Here is a 26,141-nt window from a genome sequence, read left to right as displayed (position 1 = left end):
ACCGCAAACTGGATAACATCTCAAAGAAACTTTCCGCTCTGCAAAGCGAAATTATGATCAATTTGAGAACCAGAAAAGACACATAAGCCTGCTCAACCTTCCCAAAACAATCCTGGTCTACAATTCAGCTCCCTCTGCACTGGCCTTGGCAAGGTCATGCTGTAAACACACCCAGCGAAAGACACTGTCAACTCCCTTCCCCAGTTCCTTCAGGGACACCTGGGATGTTTTTTGACTTTGTTGGACTAGAGCAAGGACTCTTCCATAGCAACCAACAGTGATATCGCGATGTCACTCTGCAGAATGAGGCCATCTTTACCTTTACTTCCTATCTCTACACAGGATGCCGCAAAGTGGCGACAAATCAGTTTTTCTGTTCAGTCTGAAGTTAAAGTACCCATGATTGTCACACACACACACACTAGGTGTGGCAAAATTATTCACTGCATTTGACCCATCACCCTTGATCACACCCTGGGAGGTGAGGGGAGCAGTGAGCAGCAGCAGTGGCCACGCCCGGGATTAATTTTTTGGTGATGTAACCCCCAATTGCAACCCTTGAGTGTCAACCAGGGAGGTAATGGGTCCCATTTTTATAGTCTTTGGTATGACTCGGCCGGGATTTGAACTCACGACCTACCCCTTTATACAGAAAGTTCTTGGGCAGGTTGTACTGGAAAACACATTTTGTTGTATTTTTTAAGTGCAATGACAATCTAGTTCCTTTCTGTACGTATCGAGTTAACACCAGCGCAACCATGACTGTGAAGAGGCCCACGATGACAACTCTCATACCCTTGAGCAGTACTCAATGGCTGCAGGCTATTTTACCTGGCAGTGAGTAGAGATGCTCCCATACATGTGCAGAGTCCAGGTATGGTTCAAGGGCCTGAGTCAAGGCCGTGGGGACGTCATTCAAGAAAGTATAAATGTTGAAAAGTGCATCAACGAAGGAATCACCTGCCTGGCGATGCTCGGGAGATGTTTCTTGGTGGCTATCCTGGCAAAAATCTGTGAAGAAAGAAGATGGATTAAAAGAATAACATTTTTAAAAATAAGAGAAACACTAAAAAATGGATGAGGAGTGATTTTAGTCAAGATTTATGCTGTTATTTATTGCAATGACTTCACAGCCAGTCATGTACTATGAACACATTTAAAGGCCTACTGAAATGAGATTTCTTATTTAAACGGGGATAGCAGGTCCATTCTATGTGTCATACTTGATCATTTCGCGATATTGCCATATTTTTGCTGAAAGGATTTAGTAGAAAACATCAACGATAAAGTTCGCAACTGGAGAAAAGCCCTGCCTCTTCCGGAAGTCGCAGACGATGACGTCACAAGTGTGGGGGCTCCTCACATAGTCACATTGTTTTTAATGGGAGTCTCCAACAAAAAGTGCTATTCGGACCGAGAAAACGACAATTTCCCCATTAATTTGAGCGAGGATGAAAGATTCGTGTTTGAGGATATTGATAGCGACGGATTGAGACGGATTCATATGTTTTTAGAGACATTTACTAGGACAATTCTGGGAAATCCCTTATCTTTCTATTGTGTTGCTAGTGTTTTAGTGAGTTTAACAGTACCTGATAGTCGGAAGTGTACGTCCACGGCCGGGTGTTGACGCGCAGTGTCTCAGGGGAGTCGACGGCAGCTGTATGGGAGGCGCAAGCTCAGCTGATATCCGGTAAGTGGCGACTTTTTAACCACAATTTTCTCACTGAAACCTGCTGGTTGACAAGCGGTCGGGATCCACAGTAAAGTTTCAACTCTGTGAATTTTAAACAAGGAATCACCGTGTGTTTGTGTGGCTAAAAGCTAAAGCTTCCCAACTCCATCTTGCTACTTTGACTTCTCCAATATTAATTGAACAAATTGCAAAAGATTCAACAACACAGTTCTCCAAAATACTGTGTATTTATGCCGTTAAAGCAGACGACATTTAGCTGTGTGTGTGCGTAGCGCTCATACTTCCTAAAAACCTGTGACGTCTTGCGTACACGTTATCATTACACAACGTTTTCAAGATGGAACTCCCGAGAAATTTTAAATTGCAATTTAGTAAACTAAAAAGGCCGTATTGGCATGTGTTGCAATGTTAATATTTCATCATTGATATATAAACTATCAGACTGTGTGGTGGGTAGTAGTGGGTTTCAGTAGGCCTTTAAAATAGAGAAAGAGTAAAAACGACACTTCCGCTAGGTCGAATATTAAAAAATCCTGAAACCCTCCCCAAAAACAGTGATCTGGGTGACCTCCAAAATTTAACCAATTGTTCCTTTTCCCTTCTATGATGTTTCCCCAAAGTTTCATCACAATCCGCCCATCGTGCCTGGTGATGTAAATGTAAGGTAACAAAGTATAAAAAGGATCCAGATCACTCCAAAAATGGAATCACCTGTTCCTTATCCCATTTCCTAAACATTGCATCAAAACCTACCCATAACTTATTGTGTAACATTGCTGACTAATGTATTAAATGCCACATAATCACAAACAAAACTAAATAAATATATAATTATTTTTATTATTATTGTTAGACAGACAGACAAACCCCAGTAAATATGACTTCCCGGTGCAGATAATATAGGAACAAAAGGAATAAAGTTTAAAAATCAAGTCCAAATTCCCAAATAAACCTGAACACAAAACTTGGATTATTACTAATGAGTGGATGAATTTTAGGGCACCCAAAGATTCCATTCGATTCCGATTCCTGGGCTGACGATTCGATTCAGAATCAATTACCGATTTAAACATGGTTCTTGATTCCAATCAATTCTCGCAATGTAGTATTTGGTACAATAAATATAATGAAATCAAAACATATTGGAGGTTAGGAAAAGCTTTTTCTGGTTGCATGGAGATGGCCTAAATTAGTTTTAAGTGATTCTTATAAAAAAAAAAAAACCTAACATTTCTGAAAATATGAATTAATTTAGATTTGGATGAACAAGAATTGTTATCAGGATGTAAATAACATTTTGTATGGGCATCTAATGCAAACGCCAGTGCAAAGATCTGTTCAGTGGCAAATTTCGCTGAAATAAAATCACGTCTCACGTCTCGGCCGCATTTTACTGCGCGGATCGTTCTCCCAAAATGCAGCAGGAATTCTGGGAGGCAAAGTGCAGGTAAGGAAATGATTTATTCCTCATAAATGATTCAATATACCAAAAGAAAAGATACAAAACAAAAAAGACGCGTTCCGATCGCACATGGAGCCAAGGCAAAACTTTGTGAGCAAAGAAATAAGAAATCATCAAACGTAACTGTTGCGTAAAGCAAACAAGACAGCCAGAAAGTGTGTGGCGAAAAAGAGGACGAAGTAGCTCTCTGATTAGTACCCAGGAGCAGGTGAGCATCCTTAATCAGAGGCAGGTGAAACTAATCAGCACCCATGACAACTAAAACACAAACCCAGGGGTGCTAAAAACAGATCTGAGGGAGTCAAAAACTAAACGAAACATGATCCGGGCAACGGATCATTACAATGTGCATTTAAGTAAAACATTTAAAAATAGGTTGTGTATGATATTTCCAAAATAAAATTGCATTTAGGTCAAAATATTGGGGTCTTATTCAAACCTAACTCAAATCAAGATTAACTACCATTAAAAAGTGCTGTTGATCTGATTTCGAAAATCAACAGTTTGACAGCGCTAATTATTACACTAAAATAAGAAAAACTACCTTTACCGAACAGTTTTTGGTTTTAGTCAATCTGGTATCAAAGAAACAGTCCAACACTTCTAATCATAATGGCATTATATTTAGATTATTGTGATTTGAGTGAACATTTTCATAAAGGCCTTAACAAAATAATATATTGATGCTTATCATTTCAGGTACTACTGTACTTTTTTCTAAAAACTCTGCAACTTCCCTTATTTTTCGTATGAGTGCGCCCCAAATACACATTTGTACAATACAGAGTTTTTTTTAATCATCATTATTTTTATTTGTACTCTTTTTTTTTTCTTTTTTTTTAATGTTTTCCTTTCACAGAAAGAAAGGGCAAATGTCAAGGCTGCCCAAGTTGATGGATGTTAACAGAACGGGCGGACAAAAGGCATTGTGGATGAGAAACGGAAATAAAAGTCACATCTGCGCTGGATGGATAAAGGCAAGAAAAGATATTTCCAAAGCCCTGCAGCAGAGGGACGTGCAGCCACGCAGTCAGGAAGTGAAAGGGAGGAGGTTTTGACAGCATGTCCTTGTGGGGCCGGCTGTCTAAGCACAGGGTTGTTGGAGGTGTGTAACCTCTGTAGATGTCTACATACAGTCCAGATATTGTGTACTAAGTGTGTGTGTGTTAAGTTGACAGGGGTTGCTGAGGAGAGGCCCGTTTAGTTTCGGGGGTGGCAGACATCCAGCGGTCTGTCAGAGATGACAGCTGTTGGAATAATTTGTCAGAATACAGGACTCATCACATTTTTTTATTTTAACCAAATGTAATTGTGACAGAGTGGATGAACTTGGTACTCAGCACTCGTCTTAACAGATCTAATTCATGTCATTATGTTATTGTTTTGCTAGCATTTACAGAAGTATTGGTTTCATTTAGGTGCCCATTACATCGATTGCGAGCTACTGGTCGATGGCGGAGGGTGTGTCAGTCGATTTCCAGCCAGGTATTAAAAAAATAGACCTAAAAATTAGCGATCATCAATTTTCACTATGTTGTGACTTTTTGTGTACTTTTCAGCATTAATGGTGCCTTCACAGATGTGTAAATTTACCATGCTTTGGGCACTAATACACCCTCATACCATCACAGATGCTGGCTTTTCAATTTTGTGCCTGTAACAATCCGGATGTTTTTTTACCTCTTTGTTCCGGAGGACATGACGTCCACAGTTTCCAAAAACAATTTGAAATCTGGACTCGTCAGACCCAAGAACACTTTTCCAATTTGCATCAGTCCATCGTAGATCAATCAATCAATCAATGTTTACTTATATAGCCCTAAATCACTAGTGTCTCAAAGGGCTGCACAAACCACTACAACATCCTCGATAGGCCCACATAAGGGCAAGGAAAAATTCACACCCAGTGGGACGTCGGTGACAATGATGACTATGAGAACCTTGGAGAGGAGGAAAGCAATGGATGTCGAGCGGGTCTAACATGATACTGTGAAAGTTCAATCCATAATGGATCCAACACAGTCGCAAGAGATGAGCTCAGGCCCAGCAGAGCTGGCAGCGTTTCTGGGTGTTGTTGATAAATGGCTTTCGCTTTCATATAATATATTTTTAACTTGCACTTACAGATGTACCGAGCAACTGTAGTTACTGAAAGTGGTTTCCGGATATGTTCCTGAGCCCATGTGATGATATCCTTTACACATTGATGTCGTTTTGTGGTGCAGTACCGTCTGAGGGGTCCAAGGTCCATAATATCATCGCTTACGTGCAGTGATTTCTCTAGATTCTCTGAACCTTTTAAAGATATCACGGACCGTATATGGTGGTATCCCCAAATTTCCTTGCAATAGCTCGTTGAGAAATGTTCTTAAACTGTTCGACAATTTGTTCACGCATTTGTTCACAAAGTGGTGACCCTCGTCCCATCCTTGATTGTGAATGACTGAGCATTTCATGGAGGCTGCTTTTATACCCAATCATGGCACTCACCTGTTCCCAATTAGCCTGTTCACCTGATATTCCAAATAAGTGATTGATTAGCATTCCTCAACTTTCTCAGTCTTGTTTGCCACTTGTGCCATCGTTTTTGAAACATGTTGCAGGCATCACATTCGAAATTAGCTAATATTTGCAAAAAATGACGTTTTCCGGATCGAACATTAAATATCTTGTCTTTGCAGTCTATTCAATTGAATATAGGCTGAAAAGGATTTGCATATTTCACTGGTGTTGGGTATTATCCTGATCTACATATCTTATAACTGCTACCAGTAATTGATTCTTTTTTTTAAATTATATATGTATGTATACAGTATATATATATATATATATATATATATATATATACACATATATATATATGTACACAAATATATATATATATATATACACACATATATATATACACATATATATATATATATATATATATATACACATATATATATACACATATATATATATATATATATATATATACACATATATATACACATATATATATATATATATATATATATACACATATATATACACATATATATATATATATATATATATATATATATATATATATATATATATATTGTAGCTGAGATAGGCACCAGCGCGCCCTCACGACCCCAAAGGGAATAAGCAGTAGAAAATGGATGGATGGATGAATGGATATATATATATATATACATGTATTTAAAATGTGTATAAATATGTACATATACAAGGTAGATCACCTCGAATTTATCAATTGAAAAATATCTCGCCTGCTGAAAATGTGTGGGCACTCCTGCACAAAATTTAAAAAAATTGGTACGGTTGATTATTTCTATTCGTATTGGTTCAAATGTGAACGGTATCCATCCTTACTTGTATGACAGTGAATGATACTTAAAATATGCATGTGCTGCTGTAAATAATTGGTTCAAGTTCAGGCCACAAACTTGAACCAATTACTTATATTTCCTTTATTTCCTAAGACAAACAGAATTCCACAATACCAGCAAAGTGTACATTCACTAGTATCTCAGAAGTGCTCGCCCTTACAAGTTTTGCATTGGTCCATGTTTGTCCCCGCCATGTTTGTGTGTTGTGAAACAATGTAATGCAATATAATGCATCATTTAACTTTGTTGTATAAAGAAAAAAACATTACAGTAAGAGATGAGGTATTCCAGTCTGGGTTTCTGCTCACTAAAAATAATTGAATTTAAAAGAACAAGTCAAAACTTTTGTTCCAGCACAGGGTCATTAATATTCTTAGCTTGATAACACACGGCTTTGAAGCAGCCTCGCCACTCAAGGTCCAAATTAGAAATCATTTTATCCCTGATGCTGTTCACTTTTTTTCTCTCTTTCTCGCACAATCATATATCTACAAACTCTAAATTAGTGACCTATTAGGTGGGTTATGCCACTATCTTGTCCAGTAATATGTCCTGAAGGTGAAAGTGTTCTGGGTATCATCAGTGCTGTGACCACCGTGGGTCCTGGGAAACAGATGTGTGAACACTTATTTGGTGAATTAGTGAATTATATTTATATAGCACTTTTCTCTAATGACTATTTACATAGTGAAACCCAATATCTAAGTTACATTACACAGTGTGAGTGGCACTGGGAGCAGGTGGGTAAAGTGTGTTGCCCAATGACAAGACGGCAGAGACTTGGATGGCAGAAGCGAGGATCGAACCTGGAATCCTTAAATTGCTGGCACGGCCACTCTACCAACCGAGCTATGCCGCTCCACACTTATGAAAAAATGTGTAGTTCAATGCCTTATTGAGTCCTCTATGCTGTCTTGAAGGGGAACTGAACTGTTTTAAATTTAGCCTATCAATCACGATCCGTATGTGAAACAAAAATCCATATATTTTTTGTTTTTTTTGTGCATTTTAAGTCGTAAAACATGGCTAATATGAGGTGGCTAACAAGGCAGCGACATTCCTCCCATAAAGGCCTCTAGAAACATCCAAAAACTACCAATAATACTTAATTTACATGTCTTGACCGGAATATTCATCAAACATTAGCGATTTCGTTGTTATTAGTGCAAACGCAAAAAGGTAGTTTTAGTGGCGCTGTGATCACAGAGTGCTAACTAGCTGACACAGCTATTGATACACTGAACTGCTACATCGCCTCTGAGTTGGTGAAAGCTAATTCTAGTTTATAGGGGTGTGGGAAAAAAAATATATTCGAATTCAAATCTCCATTCTCACGTTGTATGTTTCAGTATCAATTCTCAGTTTTCAAAAATCGATTTTCTTCCCCTGCTCCTGGCAATGTGTATGTGCCTTCTGGGGTACCGTAGGTATTGCGCAATAAGCAGCGTGGCTACCTGGTGGCTAGCTACTAATGGGAGTGTAGTGCTGTTGTGTTGGCGCTAAATCGCAGGGAGAAGAAAAACAAACCAAGCAGTCTTAAGAAGAAATACAACCGCCTCCGCGGACTTTGAAAACAAACGTTTGGAGACACTTTGGATTTTACCGCGGCAAGAAAGGGCTTTCCATGACTCATGCAATTTGCAGACTTTGCAACGCTAAATTTAAGTATTGTGGCAATACTTCAAATCCTCGCGCTCACTTGGACAGACGCCACTTAGAGTAATCAGAGGAAAAGGATCATCCACTAACAACACCGACAGCTGATCAACGCACACTTCACCAGTTTACAAAATTACCACCCAGTTCTGAACGGGTAAAGAAAATAACCAGATCCATCGCTTGTTTCATTGCAAAAGACCTTCGACCATACAACACAGTGGAGAGAGAAGGCTTCAGGTTCATGATCAAAACTATTGAGCCACGGTATGATATCCCATCACGCTCGGTTTTTACAGACAATGTTGTACCTTCACTTTACAGAGAGACAAAGCTAAAAGTGGGGGAAGCTGTGACTAAAGCTAGCAGAGTAGCTCTTACCTGTGATCAATGGACCTCTAGGACCTAGACTGGGGTAGATCCTGTTGAAATCCTATGTATTGAACGAATAGAGGATCGCTTTGATTAGGAAAAATATCGATTTTGAATCGAAAATCGAGTTGAATCGAAAAATGTATTTATAATCGAATCGTGACCCAAGAATCGATATTGAATCGAATCGTGGGACACCCAAAGATTCGCAGCCCTACTAGATTATACAAAAGTAAATAATCTCTCACCTGGATAGTAGAAGGATGTCTCCATTAACTATTTTATGTATTGAATTTAGGATTTAGACTCTGTTGTTGGATGTAACTTTTAATCTTGTTGTACATGCCAAATATAGATCCCATATAGATACTGGACACAATCAACCCCACACTCTTGCAACTACAGTACCATGAAGAATCAGGCTTTTGAAGCAACAGAATGAATATTTTGGTGAAAAACCCCTCCATGAAATGAAGCTGGGAGCTCATGCTGACCCAACACCGCGTATGACATGTCGCTCCTACTTTTCATTTGTCCGTTCACAAAAACGGGTCACAGCCGCTCATGGCATTGCGAGCGTTCAGTCAAGCCCCTGTCTTGCCACTTCTCGCTTAATTAGCCCGTCACTGAGATAACACGCGAGAGTCAGCGCTTCTGGCGTTGATATACGGCGCCACGCAGAGGCATTGTCGCGCCTCGGAGCCAGACTGTGGCAGAGCAATAGAAGGAGACAGTGAGAGTTGTTATTAATGAGGTCACTATAATGTGAATTAATGTGCGAGTGCACAACAGTCTTTAAAGGTTAGACTGTTGCCAGTGGAGGGGAGGGAAGGAGGAATGCAACATCTTTAAAGGTCAGCATATGTGCCTGTTGAGTGTTTATTACTGCACTCTATTGATTTAGTGATGCTGATGACCAAGGTGAAAATGATGATGGCAAAGATGATGACCTAATAAAATTAGAGGGAGCTCATCTAACGTCTGGAGAAGTTAAGAGTTTAGTTACTATGGAGCAGGGGTGTCCACACTTTTTCAGCGGGCAAAACACTTTTTTAATGACCGAGTCGAGGTTATCTGCCTCATAAATATTTATGTATTTATTTTTATTTAGTTGTGCTTGTTCACATGGTAAAGGTGTACACATACTGTATATATTCCCTTCTTTCATGCAGACAATAATATAAGTTGATGTATTACCTGATCCTGATGACTTGCATTGAATGGAATCAGACAGTAGTGCCGATTGATTGATTGATTGATTGATTGATTGATTGATTGATTGATTGATTGAAACTTTCAATAGTAGATTGCACAATACAGTACGGATTCCGTACAATTAACCACTAAATGGTTTTTCAACTTGTTCAAGTCCACGTTAATCATTCATGGTACAAATATATACCATCGGCATAATACAGTCATCATACAAGTTAATCACCAGAGTGTATACATTGAATTATTTACAATGTGGGGGCTGGGGGGTGTTGGGGTAAGGTTATGGTTGGAGCTGCCTGTAGGTGTTCTTTTTTGAAGGAGGATAGAGATGCACTTTCTTTTACACCTGTTGGGAGTGTATTCCGTAGATGTGGCATAGAAAGAGAATGACTTAGGACTTTTCTTAGATCGGAATCTGGGTTTGACGTGGTTTGTGGCGCTCCCCCTGGTGTTGTGGTTGTGGCGGTCATTTACGTTCTGGAAGTAGTTCGACATGTACTTCGGTATCAGGGAGGTGTAGCGAATTTAATAGTGATAGTTGTTTTACTCTGTCCTCCACCCTGAACCAGCCCATTTTGGAGAAGTGATGAGATCCACATTTTCCATTTTACATTGTGGAGGAGAAAAAGTTAAAAAGTTAAAGTACCACTAGGTGTGGTGAAATTACTCTCTGCATTTGACCCATCCCCTTGTTCCATCCCCTGGGAAGTGAGGGGAGCAGTGAGCAGCAGCGTTTGCCGCACTCGGGTATAATTTGGTGATTTAACCGCCGATTCCAACCGTTGATGCTGAGTGCCAAGCAGGGAGAGAATGGATCCCATTTTTATAGTCTTTGCTATGTCTTGCCTGGGGTTTCAATTCACGACCTACCAATCTCAGGGCGGACACTGTAACCACAAAAAAGTCCTCCTTTCTGTCCAAAACCACATGAAAGTGGATGCTTTTTGGCATCTTATTTGTCCAGCTTCCATACTCCTTTTTATACACTTTACAAGAAATACATTGGCGGCAAACTTCGTGGTTTGCTAGCTTGTGTACACTAGCTTTCTGAGACTCTTATTTTGTTAGCGCAGGCAGGATGGAGCAGCGCTTTTATTGTGAAGACAGAAACTGTGCGGTCAGTCTTTAGGCTTTTGACGGGAGGTACGGTTGAAATAAAAACTTTTTCTCACCTTGTTGACTGTCTTTTTTTCCTTCACACTGATCTTGTGTATCATGTTGTAATTGTATGCATGTTCAAAATAAACTAAAAAAATAACCACAACATATTCATTCTTTTCTTTCATGACGACAATAATATAAGTTGGTGTATTACCTGATTCTGATGACTTGCATTGATTGGAATCAGACAGTAGTGATGATAACGTCCACATTTTCAAAAGGAGGAGAAAAAAAGTCTTCCTTTCTGTCCAATACCACATGAAAGTGGTTGCTTCTTGGCATCCTTTTTGTCCAGCTTCCATACTCCTTTTTATACACTTTACAAGAAATACATTGGCAGCAAACTCCGTATCTTGCTAGCTTGTGCACGCCAGCTTTCTGAGACTTATTTGGTTAGCGCAAGCAGGATGCAGCAGGGCTTTTATTGTGAAAACAGGAACTGTGCAGTCGGTCTCTAGAGTTTTGACAGCAGGTACGGCGCGAGTGTCTGTTGAAATAAAAAGTGTTTCTCGCCTTCCTGTCGGTAATTTTTTTTAAATAATGATCTGGTAGCAGTCAGCGTCATCTCACAAAACCCTCAGGTGCCGTGAATGTCAATCAAGTGAGGAAAGTGACGTCATAGTGAAGATTTATAATCTCAAATGTTTGGATTATTTCTTTCAATGCCCGGCTGGCAATCGACTGACACACCCTCCAAGATCGATGGGTAGCTCGCGATTAAAGCAATGGGCACCCCTGCTATAGAGCAAGAGTCTCCAACAGACCCAGACACCTTTCTTTAACTCTAGCTATTAAAGTTAAAGTTAAAGTACCACTCACTAGGTGTGGTGAAAATACCCACTGCATTTGACCCATCCCCTTGTTCTACCCCCTGGGATGTGAGAGGAGCAGTGAACAGCTGCGGTAGCCGCGCTTGGGAATCATTTTGGTGACTTAACCCCAATTCCAACCCTTGATGCTGAATGCCGAGCTGGGAGGTAATGGGTCTCATTTTTATAGTCTTTGGTATGACTCGGCCGGGGTTTGAACTCACGACCTACCTAGGGCGGACACTCTAACCGCAAGGCCACTGATGCAATTTTTGTAATACAACCAATGCAACTCTTACTGACTTTTTTAATCAGTAATGTGTGTGCACAACATTCATGTTAAAACCCCATCTAATGCTGAGAACACAGCATGTATTTCTTCTTTGTTCTGGACCTAAACATGATGTTTACCCCCCACAGCATATTAGTGACATTAGGCTTGTTTTCTAACACGTTTCAGCACATTTTGCAAATGCTCACTTTCAGCTTCCAAAATCGGGCGGAACTGCCTGCTGACGTCACCTACAGAAGACTGGAGGAGACTTCATGTTGCAGAGTACGCGCTTTGGTAGAATCACAAACGGTCTTGGCCCAGTTTGTACGGCACAAAATGTCCAGTTTTGCTGGATAGACGTTTTTTACTAATGTTTTTGTTGTGGTTACGGCCGAATATAAAACGTTTTTGCTTTCTGAAAGTGATCGATGGAAATGAAGTCCTTTTTAAAGCATTGCAATGAACCGTGTTGATGATTATTGTTTATTGCAGTGGTCCCCAAACTTTTTGACTCAGGGGCCGCATTGGGTTAAAAGAAATTTGGCCGGGGGCCGGGCTGTATTTACATATAAATATATATTTTGTATATATTCCTCGCGAACAAATTGACTGAAAGATTGCGCACTTGCCGCATGCTCGCCCAACACTGCGGCGCGAGCGCAATGATGTATATATACATATATACACACACACATATATATACACGCGCACACACACACACAAACATACACACAGATATATATATATATGTATATATATATATATATATATATATATATATATATGATATATATATATATATATAATATATATATGTATGTATATATATAAATATATACATATACATACATATATATATAATATATATATATGTGTGTATATATATATATGTGTGTGTGTGTGTGTGTGTGTGTGTGTGTGTGTGTGTGTGTGTGTGTGTGTGTGTGTGTGTGTGTGTGTGTGTGTGTGTGTGTGTATATACGCACAGGCACACACCTTGGAGGGAATGTTGCTACAAATTACTCAAAAACAACGTTATCTATGACAAATGAGTGCCAGATTCATTTTCATGACCATATAGTACCTACAGAAAAGCAAACTCGTTAATTAAATGAATGCTGTAGTCTAGTGTTGTCCCGATACCAATATTTTGGTACCGGTACCAAAATTATTTTGATACTGTTTTGTACTTTTCGATACTTTTTTAATTAAAGGGAACCACAAAAAATTGCATTACTGGCTTTATTTGAACAAAAAATCTGACAGTACATTTGAACATATGTTTCTTATTGCAAGTTTGTCCTTAAATAAAATAGTGAACACACAAGAAAACTTGTCTTTTAGCAGTAAGTAAACACACAAAGGCTCCTAATTAGTCTGCTGATGTATGCAGTAACATACCAGTACCAGAGCTTCAACTCAAGGCCTACTTGCATTACCACCAAGAACTATTTTAATGAAAATCCCTGTTGTATGCAGAAGCATTTTATTATGAAATACTCTTCATTTAGAGATAGGCGCCAGCGCCCCCCGCGACCCCGAAAGGGAATAAGCGGTAGAAAATGGATGGATGGATGGATAAATATAAGAGCTATTCCCTTTTGAAAGCATTTAAGAAACATGTAAAGTTACTTTTCAGACTTAAGAGTTAATCTCCCTATGTTATCAGTTAGAGAACTTTTTTTTGTCTCTTTTTCATTTTTCTCTTTCCCTTTTTCTTTTCTTTTATTGGAACTGGATATGCGTATGTTCTGTAACTGGATCTGTGTACTGTTATTTTATTTTATTATTTTGAAAATGTTTTTTTTATTTACCTTTTTCCTTTCTTTTATTTGTAATAAGATATGTGTATGTTTTGTAACTGGATCTGTGTATTATTATATTACCTTGAACTTTTGAAAAGGACCCCAGTAAGACTAGCCTGGCGTTTGTGCAATGGCTATTGGGGATCCTCAATGGACAATAAACAATACTGTGTCATTTTCCATTCTATTATTTTGTCGAACTTATTAAGGTCAAGTGGTAGAAAATGAATTATTAATCTACTTGTTCATTTACTGTTAATATCTGCCTACTTTCTCTTTTAACATGTTCTACCTACACTTCTGTTAAAATGTAATAATCATTTATTCTTTACATTAGTTTTGGATGAAACCACAAATTTAGGTATCAATCCGATACCATGTAGTTACAGGATCATACATTGGTCATATTCAAAGTCCTCAAGTGTCCAGGGACATATTTCCTGAGTTTATTAACATAATATACATTTTAAAAAAACGAAAGAAATGTTGTGATGACAAAAAATGATGACTGTGCTTGCCCGGTACTTTTTAGAAGCAGTATAGTACCGAATATGATTCATTAGTATCGCGGTACTATACTAATACCGGTATACCTTACAACCCTACTGCGGTCCTTAAAGCATTCACACTGTGCCTGTTTAGCAAGAGCTTACATCCAGCATTGACTTGGACGGCAAACACATAAGACTTGACTCACAAGAGTTTTCCAGGAGAACACGGGGCAGGTGACATTCTCTGTGGAGCAGCAATCGCAGTAGCAACCTGGGATTGCTTCCAGGGTCGGAGGTCAGCAGCCTGAGCTGACATGCAGATGCTTCCTGGCCCATAAGGCCATCTCTGAGAGCAGAGAGATGGAAAAACAAGTTGACATTTCTGCAGTGTCAGGTGAGAGACAAAAAAGGAGGGAATATATCTCACAATTGTGGAGGAGACAGATCTAAATCAAACATGTCTTGAAGAGTGTGAGGTAAGTATAGAACAATGCAGTGCAGGAGTAAATTTGAGTTTTGATGGATTTAAAAATTACTTTTATTACTCCCTGATTAAAACTCGGAGAGTATTTTATAAATTTTTGCACACATAGCAACAGTTGGTACATCCTACACATTTCATTAACCATTATATTCCAGAACTGTACAATCTTCTAAAGGACGATAGTATAGAAATGAAAATTGGATATATTTTAGAAGAATCACTGTACAGCTTGATAGCATTATATTATCCACTGAACTCAAAGCCATTATTGTCCCAAAAGTTGGCAACACAAGTGAGTACGAAGATAATTGTTGTGTTTTACCTAAAGTCAAATATGGCGGTGGTGAGAGGTGCGGAAAATAATTCATTTTTAGATGCATTGCAATTCGGACATGGACATAAAGTCAGTTAGTAAACGTCAATAATCAAATTATTTATTGTAAATTTGCAAAGCAGATGAATATAAAATTTGTCTGACTGCAGCGAGCCACCTAATTGAGGGATTCAACCAAATTCTTCATTATCGGCAATTATGGTCCAGTTTTGCAAATATTTCCATTAGTTTAATACAGGGGTCCCCAAACTACGACCCGCTAGCGTCCAAAATCTGGCCAAAGGTTGAAAAAAAAAGACAAATATTGAGCTATTTGGCCATAATACCCAGCAATATGTTTGGACGACAAAAGAAGAGGCCTTCAATCCCAGGAACACAACTCCTACCGTCAAGCATGGTGGTCGTAGAAGATTACCTCCAAATTCTTTAGAACAACCTAAAATCATCAGCCCGAAGGTTGGGTCTTGGGCGCAGTTGGGTATTCCAACAGGCACATGACCCCAAACACACGTCAAAAGTGGTAAAGCAGGGGTCTCAAACTTAATGTACAGTACCTGGGGACCACTGGACGCAGAGTCTGAGCGAGGCTGGGCCGCGAGAAAATATTTTTTCAAAAAAATGTTGCATACTCCTCAGCATGTCTGTATAATGACGTTTCCAATTATATTCCTTGTGCACTGCAACTTTCTCTGTGCAAATAAGACAAAGAAATATTGCATCTCTCACTTTTCCTGGAATTCCATCCATCCATCCATCCATTTCCTACCACTTATTCCCTTTAGGGTCGCTGGGGGCGCCGGTGCCTATCTCAGCTACAATCGGGCGGAAGGTGGTGTACACCATGGACAAGTCGCCACCTCGTCACAGGGCCAACACAGATAGACGGACAACATTCCCCCTCACATTCACACACTAGTGTTGCCAATCAAACTATCCCCAGGTGCATGTCTTTGGAAGTGGGAGGAAGCCGGAGTAGGTAGAAGGAACCCACGCAGTCACCGGGAGAACATGCAAACTCCACACAGAAAGATCCCGAGCCCGGGATTGAACCCAGGACTACTCAGGACCTTCGTATTGTGAGGCAGACGCACTAACCCCTCTCCCACCGTTTTCCTGGAATTGTCTTTGCCCATCATTAACCCGTCTCTTCACTGCAGGCTTTGAAAAAGACATGTTTGGGGTTGTGGAATATATTTGTGTTTAGCCGACGCAAGGAGAATAATGTTATTTCCGCAATGTGTGTCGTTCCACTTTTCCTCCCTACAGCAACACGGCGGTCAGATAATAGCCGGCCGGGAAAGTACCGGGATAATGAGCGCAAAAAAGTGACGGCTCCCGGAGTGTTATCCGGCGTCATATAGAAATATATGTAGTGTTCATCGTAGGGCTGGGCAATTTATCGATATAAGCAATATATTGCGGGTTTGTCTCTGTGCGATATAGTAAAATGACTACCGTATTTCCTTGAATTGCCGCCGGGGCGCTAATTAATTTAAAACCTCTTCTCACTCCTGCGCTTACCAAAGGCATGCGATAAAAGTAAGCATGCGCTAATTATTTTAAAACCTCTTCTCACTCCGGCACTTACCAAAGGCATGCAGTAAAAATGTGAGTGTTATGTAAGCTTGGAACTTAAATCCTACTGAATAGCTCCTAATCTTCTTCCCTTTATGCGATTTCAAATTACCGGTATTGAAATCAGCCTCCTCCATTTTGAAAATGATGACAGGGGAAGTTTTACTCGTGACGTCACGAGTTTGACCAGGCGGTAATACTAAGCATGCGCTAATTATTTTGTGAAGCGAGTTTGACCCGGCAGTAATTCAAGGCAGGCGCATACTATATGCCCTGCGGCAATTCAAGGAAATACGGTATATCGTGATATTTGAGTATACGTTGTCACGCTTTTAGCTGCAGGCATTACACTACAGGCTTTTCCCACTCCTTCTCACAGACAGCAAGCGCACAAACTTAAACACGTCACATACTGTCACATCACACGTCACATACGTATACGCCCTCGTGGAGCAGAGAGGTAGCAGCATGGCTAACGTTAGCTGTGATGCTAGCAGAGCCGTGCGAGTGGTAATACGAGAGAAAGAAGGTGCTAATGAAGGAATAATTAATTCCCAAGAAAAACAGCAGGGGGTCCATCGTCTGGCGGTGGTTCGGCTTCAAGCGGGAAAATGTCAAATAGACAACTTAAATTTGTCAAGTGTGAGGCACAAGCGTTGCTACCAAAAGTAGCATTACTGCTAATATGTAGCATCATTTGAAAGTCACCTGCTAATAACTGTTTAATAAATACAGTTTTGGTCAATTGACTTAGTTGTGATTTCCTTCTCTGCATGAAAGTTTAAAATTAGCATATATTAATGCAGTATGAACAAGAATGTTTTAATGTAGACACAGAATCATCATACTGCTGTGATTATATGTATCAAGTGTTAATTAAATGCTAAGGAAAAACATCGAGATATACAGTGGGGCAAAAAACTATTTAGTTAGCCACCGATTGTGCAAGTTCTCCCACTTAAAATGATGACAGAGGTCTGTAATTTTCCTCATTGGGTACACTGCAACTGTGAGAGACAGAATGGGAACTAAAAAAATCCAGGAATTCACATTGTAGGAATTTTAAATAATTTATTTGTTAATTATGGTGGAAAATAAGTATTTGGTCAACCATTCAAAGAATAGAATAGAATAGAATAGAATAGAGTTTTATTGTCATTATTGCAATGAACAGGTTCAAAGAACAACGAAATTGGAGCAGCTCCTCCTAAGGTGCATATACAATATGGTAGTATAAATAGTAAAAAAAAATAAAAATAAAAAATAAAAATAAAAATAAATAAATAAATAAAAAAAATAAAAAATAAGATAGAGATGACAGATGTATCTATGTATATGTATATGTATCCACACAGATGCATATCTGCATGCATATGAATACATATACACACATACATAAAACATTATTGCACATTGTAGTCCGAAAAAAAATTAGAAAAACATTTAAACATTACACATGAGGACATGATGGACATATTGTGCTCACTCAGTGCCTGTTTAATGCTACTATGGCTCTTGGGTAAAAGCTATTTTTTAGTCTATTGGTGCTCGCTTTTAGCACCCTGTAGCGTCTGCCTGAGGGTAGCAGTTCCAGGTGGCTGTGCCCGGGGTGGAATGGGTCTTTCAGGATGCTCTGTGCTTTCCTGAGACAGCGGGAGCTGTACAGGTCAGCTAGGTGGGGGAGGGGGCATCCGATTAACTTCTGGGCGGTCTTTATGACTCTCTGGAGCGCCGTTCTCTCTGCGGCCGTGCAGCTGCTGAACCACACGCAGATGCAGTAGGTCAGGATGCTCTCAATGGAGCACCGCTAGAAGGACACCAGCAGTTCCTGTGAGAGGTGGTTGTTCCTGAGTATTCTCAGGAAGTGCAGTCTCTGGTGTGCCTTCTTGATGGTAGCCGGGGTGTTGGTGCTCCAGGATAGGTCGTCGGCCAGGTGGACTCCCAGGGAGCGGAAGTCGGAGACCCTCTCCACACAGTCACCACTGATGATCAGGGGAAGGATGTCCGTTTTTTTCCTCCTGAAGTCTATGACCAGCTCCTTGGTCTTGGAGGTGTTCAGGGCCAGGTTGTTGACTTTGCACCAATCCGAAAGCTTCTCCACCTCATCCCGATATGCAGCCTCGTCTCCCTCCGAGATGAGCCCCACTACGGTGGTGTCATCCGCAAATTTGATGATGGAGTTGCTGGAGTGGGCAGGTGTGCAGTCGTATGTGTAGATGGAGTAGAGAAGGGGGCTCAGCACGCAGCCTTGTGGAGAGCCGGTACTGAGGTGCAGGCTTGATGACATGTGGCGACCCAACTGCACCCGCTGGGGGCGGTTGGATAAGAAGTCCTTAATCCACATGCAGATGGAGTTCGAGAGACCCAGGTCTGACAGTTTGGACACCAGTCTATCAGGAATAATGGTGTTAAATGCCGAACTATAATCCACAAAAAGCAGCCGCACGTAGCTCCCCCCCGTCTCCAGGTGACCCAGGGAGGAGTGTAGGGCTGTGGCGATGGCGTCCTCTGTGGACCTGTTGGTTCTGTAGGCAAACTGGTGTGGGTCGAGCTCGGGAGGGAGGACTGAGGTGATATGGGTCCGTACCAGCTTCTCGAAGCACTTCATAGCTATAGGTGTAAGTGCAACTGGACGGTAGTCATTCAGACATCTGACAGAGTTCTTCTTCGGCACCGGGATTATTGTGGTGGTCTTCAGGCATGATGGGATGACGGCCTGGGAGAGGGACTGGGTGAAGATCTTCGTAAATACTCCAGCCAGCTGGTCTGCACAGTCTCTTAGTACCTGACCCGGGACTCCATCTGGGCCCGTAGCCTTCCTCGGGTTCACTGCCTTCAGCGTGCGTCTCACCTCATGCTCCTCCAGTATAAGGGTGCAGCTGCTGTGGGTGTTGGGTGGGAGTGTTGTGACGGCTGCAGGTGTTTTTCTCTCAAATCGGGCGAATAAGCTGTTTAACTCCCCTGCTCGAGAGGCGTCGCCGTCAGCCGAAGGGTTACTGGGTCTGAAGTTGGGCATGTCTTTTATTCCTTTCCATACCTCCTTGGTGTTGTTGCTCTGCAGGTGGGCTTCCATTTTCCTCCTGTGTTCGGCTTTTGCCTCTCTGATGCCTCTCTTCAGATTGGCTCTGGCAGCACTGTAGAGTGCCAGGTCCTGCGCTTTGAAGGCACTGTCTCTCTCTTTGAGTAAGCCCTGGACTGTTTTTGTCATCCAGGGCTTCCTGTTGGGGTAGACTCGGATGCGCTTGTCCACTGTGACAGTGTCTATGCAGTGTTTGATGTACCCCAGGACTGCTTCTGTGTACTGCTCCAAGTCTGGGTTTTCAAAAACTGACCAGTCTGTTGTATCAAAGCAGTCCTGCAGCTGTTCCATGGCTCCCTCCGGCCATGTTTTGACCGTTTTGGTTGTGATAGGAGCACTTTTTCTTATTGGTGTGTAAGCTGGCAAAAGGAGCAGGGATATGTGGTCAGACTTGTCTAATTGGGGAAGTTGTTTGGCTCTATATCCTTTTTTTATGTTGGAATAGACTTTGTCCAGTGTGTTAGCTCCCCTCGTAGCACACTTCACATGCTGGTGAAGTTTGGGGAGCACTTTTTTCAGGTCGACATGATTAAAGTCCCCCGCTATTATGTGAATGCCGTCGGGATATTTGTTCTGTTGTGCACTGATTGTATCGTGCAACAGAGCTAGCGCCGTGCTAGCGTTAGCATCGGGAGCTATATACACGTTTGTGATCAGGACAGCAGAGTGCTCCCTGGCTAGATGGAAGGGTCGGCATTTAACTGTAAAATATTCCAGATTTTGTGAGCTTTCACTGATAGAAGGAGTTTTGGCTCAAAATCTCACGATACATGGCCCCATTCATTCTTTCCTTAACACGGATCAATCGTCCTGTCCCCTTAGCAGAAAAACAGCCCCAAAGAATGATTTTTCCACCCCCATGCTTCACAGTAGGTGTGGTGTTCTTGGGATGCAACTCAGTATTCTTCTTCCTCCAAACACGACAAGTTGAGTTTATACCAAAAAGTTATATTTTGGTTTCATCTGACCACATGAAATTTTCCCATGTGCTCTCTGGCAAACTTCAGACGGGCCTGGACGTGCACTGGCTTAAGCAGAGGGATACGTCTGGCACTGCAGGATTTGATTCCCTGTCGGCGTAGTGTGTTACTGATGGTAACCTTTGTTACTTTGGTCCCAGCTCTCTGCAGGTCATTCACCAGGTCCCCCTGTATGGTTCTGGGATTTTTGCTCACTGTTCTCAAGATCATTTTTACCCCACGGGATGAGATCTTGCGTGGAGCCCCAGATCGAGGGAGATTATCAGTGGTCTTGTATGTCTTCCATTTTCTGATAATTGCTCCCACAGTTGATTTTTTCACACCAAGCTGCTGGCCTATTGTAGATTCACTCTTCCCAGTCTGGTGCAGGTCTACAATTATTTTCCTGGTGTCCTTCGACAGCTCTTTGGTCTTGGCCATAGTGGAGTTTGGAGTCTGACTGTTTGTGGAGAGATGTCTTTTATACAGATAACGAGTTCAAACAGGTTCCATTAATACAGGTAACGAGTGGAGTACAGAAGAGCTTCTTAAAGAAGAAGTTACAGGTCTGTGAGAGCCAGAGATCTTCCTTGTTTGAAGTGACCAAATACTTATTTCCACCATAATTTACAAATAAATTCTTTAAAATTCCTACAATGTGAATTCCTGGATTTTTTTTCACATTCTGTCTCTCACAGTTGAAGTATACCTATGATGAAAATTACAGACCTCTGTCATCATTTTAAGTGGGATAACTTGCACAATCTGTGGCTGACTAAATACTTTTTTGCCCCACTGTATATTGTGTATCGCGATATGGCCTAAAAATATTGGGATGTTAAAAAACGCCATAACGCCCAGCCCTAGTTGAATTGGTCCAGGTTATCGGGGACTGTTATTAATGACGAACAGGTGTCGCAGTGTGAATGCAGCCAGGAACGTAGGAAAACCCTCGTCTTCATGGCAACGTCTCTGTTGCTTCCACTCATTTAGCGCTTTCCCATTAACTCCGAGGTAGGCATCCTAGAACGTTGAAAGAGCAGTTTTGGACCCAAATAACACAACGCTGTCAAGCGCCATTCATATAAAACATTAAACTTTCATATTAAGGTGGGGGCCGCAAAATAACATTTCGCGGGCTGCAATTGGCCTTCGAGAATCAGGCTGGAATTAAGGTTTCAGAATGTCCTTCCCAAAATCGTGACTTAAACGTGTGGACAATGCTGAAGAAACAAGTCCATGTCAGAAAACCAATACATGTAGCTGAACTGCACCAATTGTGTCAAGAGGAATGGTCAAAAACTCAATCAAAAGCTTGCCAAAAGCTTGTGGATGGCTGCCAAAAGCACTTTACTGCAGTGAAACTTGCCAAGAGACATGTAACCAAATATTAACATTGCTGTATGTATACTTTTGACCCAGCAGATTTGGTTAAATTTTTAGTAGACCAATAATAAATTCATAAAAGAACCAAACTTCATGAATGTGTTTTGTGACCAACAAGTATGTGCTCCAATCACGCTATCACAAAAAAATAAGAGTTGTAGAAATTATTGGAAACTCAAGACAGCCATAACATTTTAGATAGATAGATAGATAGTACTTTATTGATTCCTTCAGGAGAGTTCCTTCAGGAAAATTAAAATTCCAGCAGCAGTGTACAGAGTTGAGATCAATTTAAAGAAAAAAGTAAAAAGTAAATAATGGGGGTTTAAAAGGAAACAAAATAGAGAAATATTACAAAAAGAATAAAAACAATGGGAATAACAATATAACAGTAAAATAAGAATATAACAAGACAAAGTAGGCAGTAGTGACCATGTTATGAAAACGTATTGCACTGTTAATGTTTTGCATCCCCTGTCATCCTAATACCCTCCGCCCCCCGTCCCAGAGAGGAGTTGTACAGTCTAATGGCGTGTGGGACAAAGGAGTTCTTGAGTCTATTAGTCCTGCACTTGGGATGAAGCAGTCTACCACTGAACAGGCTCCTCTGGCTACTGATAACGCTATGCAGAGGGTGACTGGCATCATCCAGGATGCTCACTAGTTTGTCCACAGTCCTCTTCTCTGCCACCGTCACCAGTGAGTCCAGTTTCATTCAGATTGTAGAACCGGCCCGCCTGATCAGTTTCTCAAGTCTGGAGCTGTCCTTCTTAGATGTACTGCCCTCCCAGCACACTACCATGTAGAACAGAACACTGGCAACCACAGACTGGTAGTACATCCACAGGAGTTTTCTACAAATGTTGAAGGAGTGCAGTCTCCTGAGGAAGTACAGCCTGCTCTGTCCTTTCTTGTACTGGTGGTCCGTGTTAACAGTCCAGTCCAGTTTATTGTCCACCCAAACCCCGAGGTACTTGAATGAGTCCACGGTCTGTACCTCAACTCCCTCGATCACAATAGGTTGTGACCGTGGACTATATATATTTATATATATATATATATATATTACACTATATTGCTAAAAGTATTTGGCCACCCATCCAAATGATGAGAATAAGGTGTCCTAATCACCTTATCACGTATAAACCCCGTTTCCATATGAGTTGGGAAATTGTGTTACATGTAAATATCAATGGAATACAATGATTTGCAAATCCTTTTCAACCTATATTCAATTGACTGCAGTACAAAGACAAGATATTTGATGTTCAAACTCATAAACTTTTTCTTTTTTTGCAAATAATAATTAACTTACAATTTCATGGCTGCAAAACGGGCCAAAGTAGTTGGGAAAGGGCATGTTCACCACTGTGTTACATCACCTTTTCTTTTAACAACACTCAATAAACTTTTGGGAACTGAGGAAACTAATTGTTGAAGCTTTGAAAGTGGAATTCTTTACCATTCTTGCTTGATGTAAAACTTAAGTTGTTCAACAGTCCAGGGTCTTGTTGTCCTATTTTACGCTTCATACTGCGCCACACATTTTTTATGGACTGCAGGCGGGCCAGGAAAGTACCCACACTCTTTTATTACAAAACCACGCTGTTGTAACACGTGGCTTGGCATTGTTTTGCTGAAATAAGCAGGGGCGTCCATGATAACGTTGGTTGGATGACAAAATATGTTGCTCCAAAACCTGTATGGACCTTTCAGCATTAATGGTGCCTTCATAGATGTGTAAGTTACCCATGCCTTGGGCACTAATACACCCCCATACCATCACAGATGCTGGCTTTTGAACTTTGCGTTGATAAAAGTCTGGATGGTTATTTTCCACTTTAGTCCGGAGGACAGCACGTCCACAGTTTCCAAAAAACAATTTCAAATGTGGACTCGTCAGACGACAGAACAGTTTTCCACTTTGCATCAGTCCATCTTAGATGAGTTTGAGCCCAGTGAAGCCGGCAGCGTTTCTGGGTGTTGTTGATAAATGGCTTTTGCTTTCCATAGTGGAGTTTTAACTTGCACTTGCAGATGTAACGACCAACTGTAGTTACTGACAGTGGAAACTTCAGTCATCTACCCTTAGCAAATCCAACAATAATCTTGTAACATTCACTATTTTATTGGCAAGAAGACTCACTGTGTTTAATTGGAAGGCAACAGCGCCTACTTGCCACACCCGCTGGATTAAGGATGCTTTGTATTTTCTCAAACTGGAGAAGATTAGGCTGACATTAAAAGTTTTTTTCTGTGAAGTTTCAGGAAGCGTGGGGTGTTTTCTTAAAATATTTAAAAAAAAGACTGATCTCAAATGTACACCGGATTGAAAAGTAATTGAACGGTAGATAATTGATGAGCCTTTTGTCTGCTTTTGTGTATTGCTGCACCGTGTTGGGGACATTTAGTTGTTTGTGGCTTAATGTCAATATTAGCCTGTACTTGTTTAGGTATTTTATACATAATGTTTGAGGGTTACTTGTTTGGGGCAGAAAAAAGAACATTTGTGTTTTATTGTATTTCTGGACTGTTTATGTCAAAAAAAAAAAGCTACCATCTGAATTTTGATGTGTTTTCAGCCATCTTGAATCCAACATGTGATGTGGTATACTCTTCCTCTACCACTTATTGTACTGTGGTCTTTACAACCCAACATGTGATGTCCACATAAGTGGACGATAGTTCGTAGGCGGTTACAATCTGGCCAGTGCAGTTAAAAAAGTTTTTCACAGTGGCAACAGATCAGACTCCATGAAGTCCTACGAGGAAAACACGGAAATCCGAAAAAAATGGAGGTAGACGAATGTCCCTGAGGTTTTACTGTAGTTTTGTTTACTCTGCAATATCCTTCAGTGTCCCTCAGCCCACTCAGCAAATGTCTTCACTCTCATTGTGTTTTATAATGTGCACCGGGAAGGAATTAGCTCTAATTGTGGCCGGCTAAAAGCAAATTAACATTTGGGAGAAAGCCAAATACATGAATATACAGCACAACCCCCCTCCTGCATCTTTTGTATAACCAAGAGGCTGCAGCCAGCTGTGGGTAATGAGCCGTGTCCTTGGTGCGAGCAAATGTGCGTGCGTACATATGCCTATGTTTGCGTATGACCACGCTAGTGTGTGTGTGTGTGTGTGTGTGTTTGTATGCGTGTGTGTTCTTGTATTTCTGCCCTTCGTGAGACATCAACAAGGAAACTTACCTTCCATATGAGGATCGGTGAACAAGTTAGGACCGAAATCATGGTCCCAATACAGAAAACAATTGCATCCTGGTGGTGAAATCTATAAAATTAGGGTGGTCCCAAAAAAGAGGGATTTTTCGAATTGACCGTGTGTCCCCCTCTGCTCAACATATGAAATAACAAGTGTTTAAAAAAATTTAAAGTGCTCCCCTTCTGGCCAAAATACGTAATAACAAGTGTGTGAAAGAAATTGAAATGTGCCCCCTTTGGCCAAAATGTATTAAAAAAATGAATTAAATACGTATATAGAAACATACTATAAATGTAAATAATGAAGATTAAAAACCAATTACAAACAAAAAAATCCCCCCAAAAAGTTTTACTAAAAGCAGTCTTTTTCTCCAAATGTGTTGATTTTTTTCTTATAAAATTGGGAAAAAATGTTCAACATTTTCTCGTAAAATATTTACTTACTTATATAAAATCATTTTAATGCAAATTTGTCATATACAATTCTGACTTGTATCACAATATTGCCGATTTGTTTGTTGTTCTTGTAAAACAGTGACATTTTTTGAGTAAGATTATGACTTTTTCCGTAATTTTGCAGAGAAGAATTCTGATTATTATTATAATATTGCCAACATTTTAAAGTTTTCTTATAAAATTGTTGACTTTTGTAGAGTAAAATCACGACTCTTTTCATAAAATTGCCCAAATTTTAGACTTTAAAAAAAATTGTGACAGTTATTGAGTAAAATTCCAATATTGCACAAATGTTCAGTTTTTCTAGCAGTATTTTGACTTGCGTTGAGTAA

General features: G+C 40.5%; 1 protein-coding gene across 4 annotated transcripts in view; it reads right to left on the bottom strand.

Annotated features, from left to right (window-relative positions):
- Window positions 1–26,141, bottom strand: part of kiaa0825 (KIAA0825 ortholog) — a 523,244-nt gene that overhangs the window by 352,518 nt on the left and 144,585 nt on the right. For all 4 annotated transcript variants that reach the window (XM_061906242.1, XM_061906241.1, XM_061906244.1 and 1 more), the window contains 2 exons: window positions 14,528–14,667; window positions 832–1,011 (listed from right to left, as the gene is read on the bottom strand). In XM_061906242.1, the coding sequence (XP_061762226.1) occupies window positions 832–1,011; window positions 14,528–14,667 (320 nt within the window). The remainder of the gene's footprint in view (window positions 1–831; window positions 1,012–14,527; window positions 14,668–26,141) is intronic.

Source organism: Nerophis ophidion, linkage group LG07 (assembly GCF_033978795.1).
Source record: "Nerophis ophidion isolate RoL-2023_Sa linkage group LG07, RoL_Noph_v1.0, whole genome shotgun sequence".
NCBI classification, from domain to species: Eukaryota; Metazoa; Chordata; class Actinopteri; order Syngnathiformes; family Syngnathidae; genus Nerophis; species Nerophis ophidion.
This window is presented reverse-complemented; position numbering and strand designations above follow the sequence as displayed.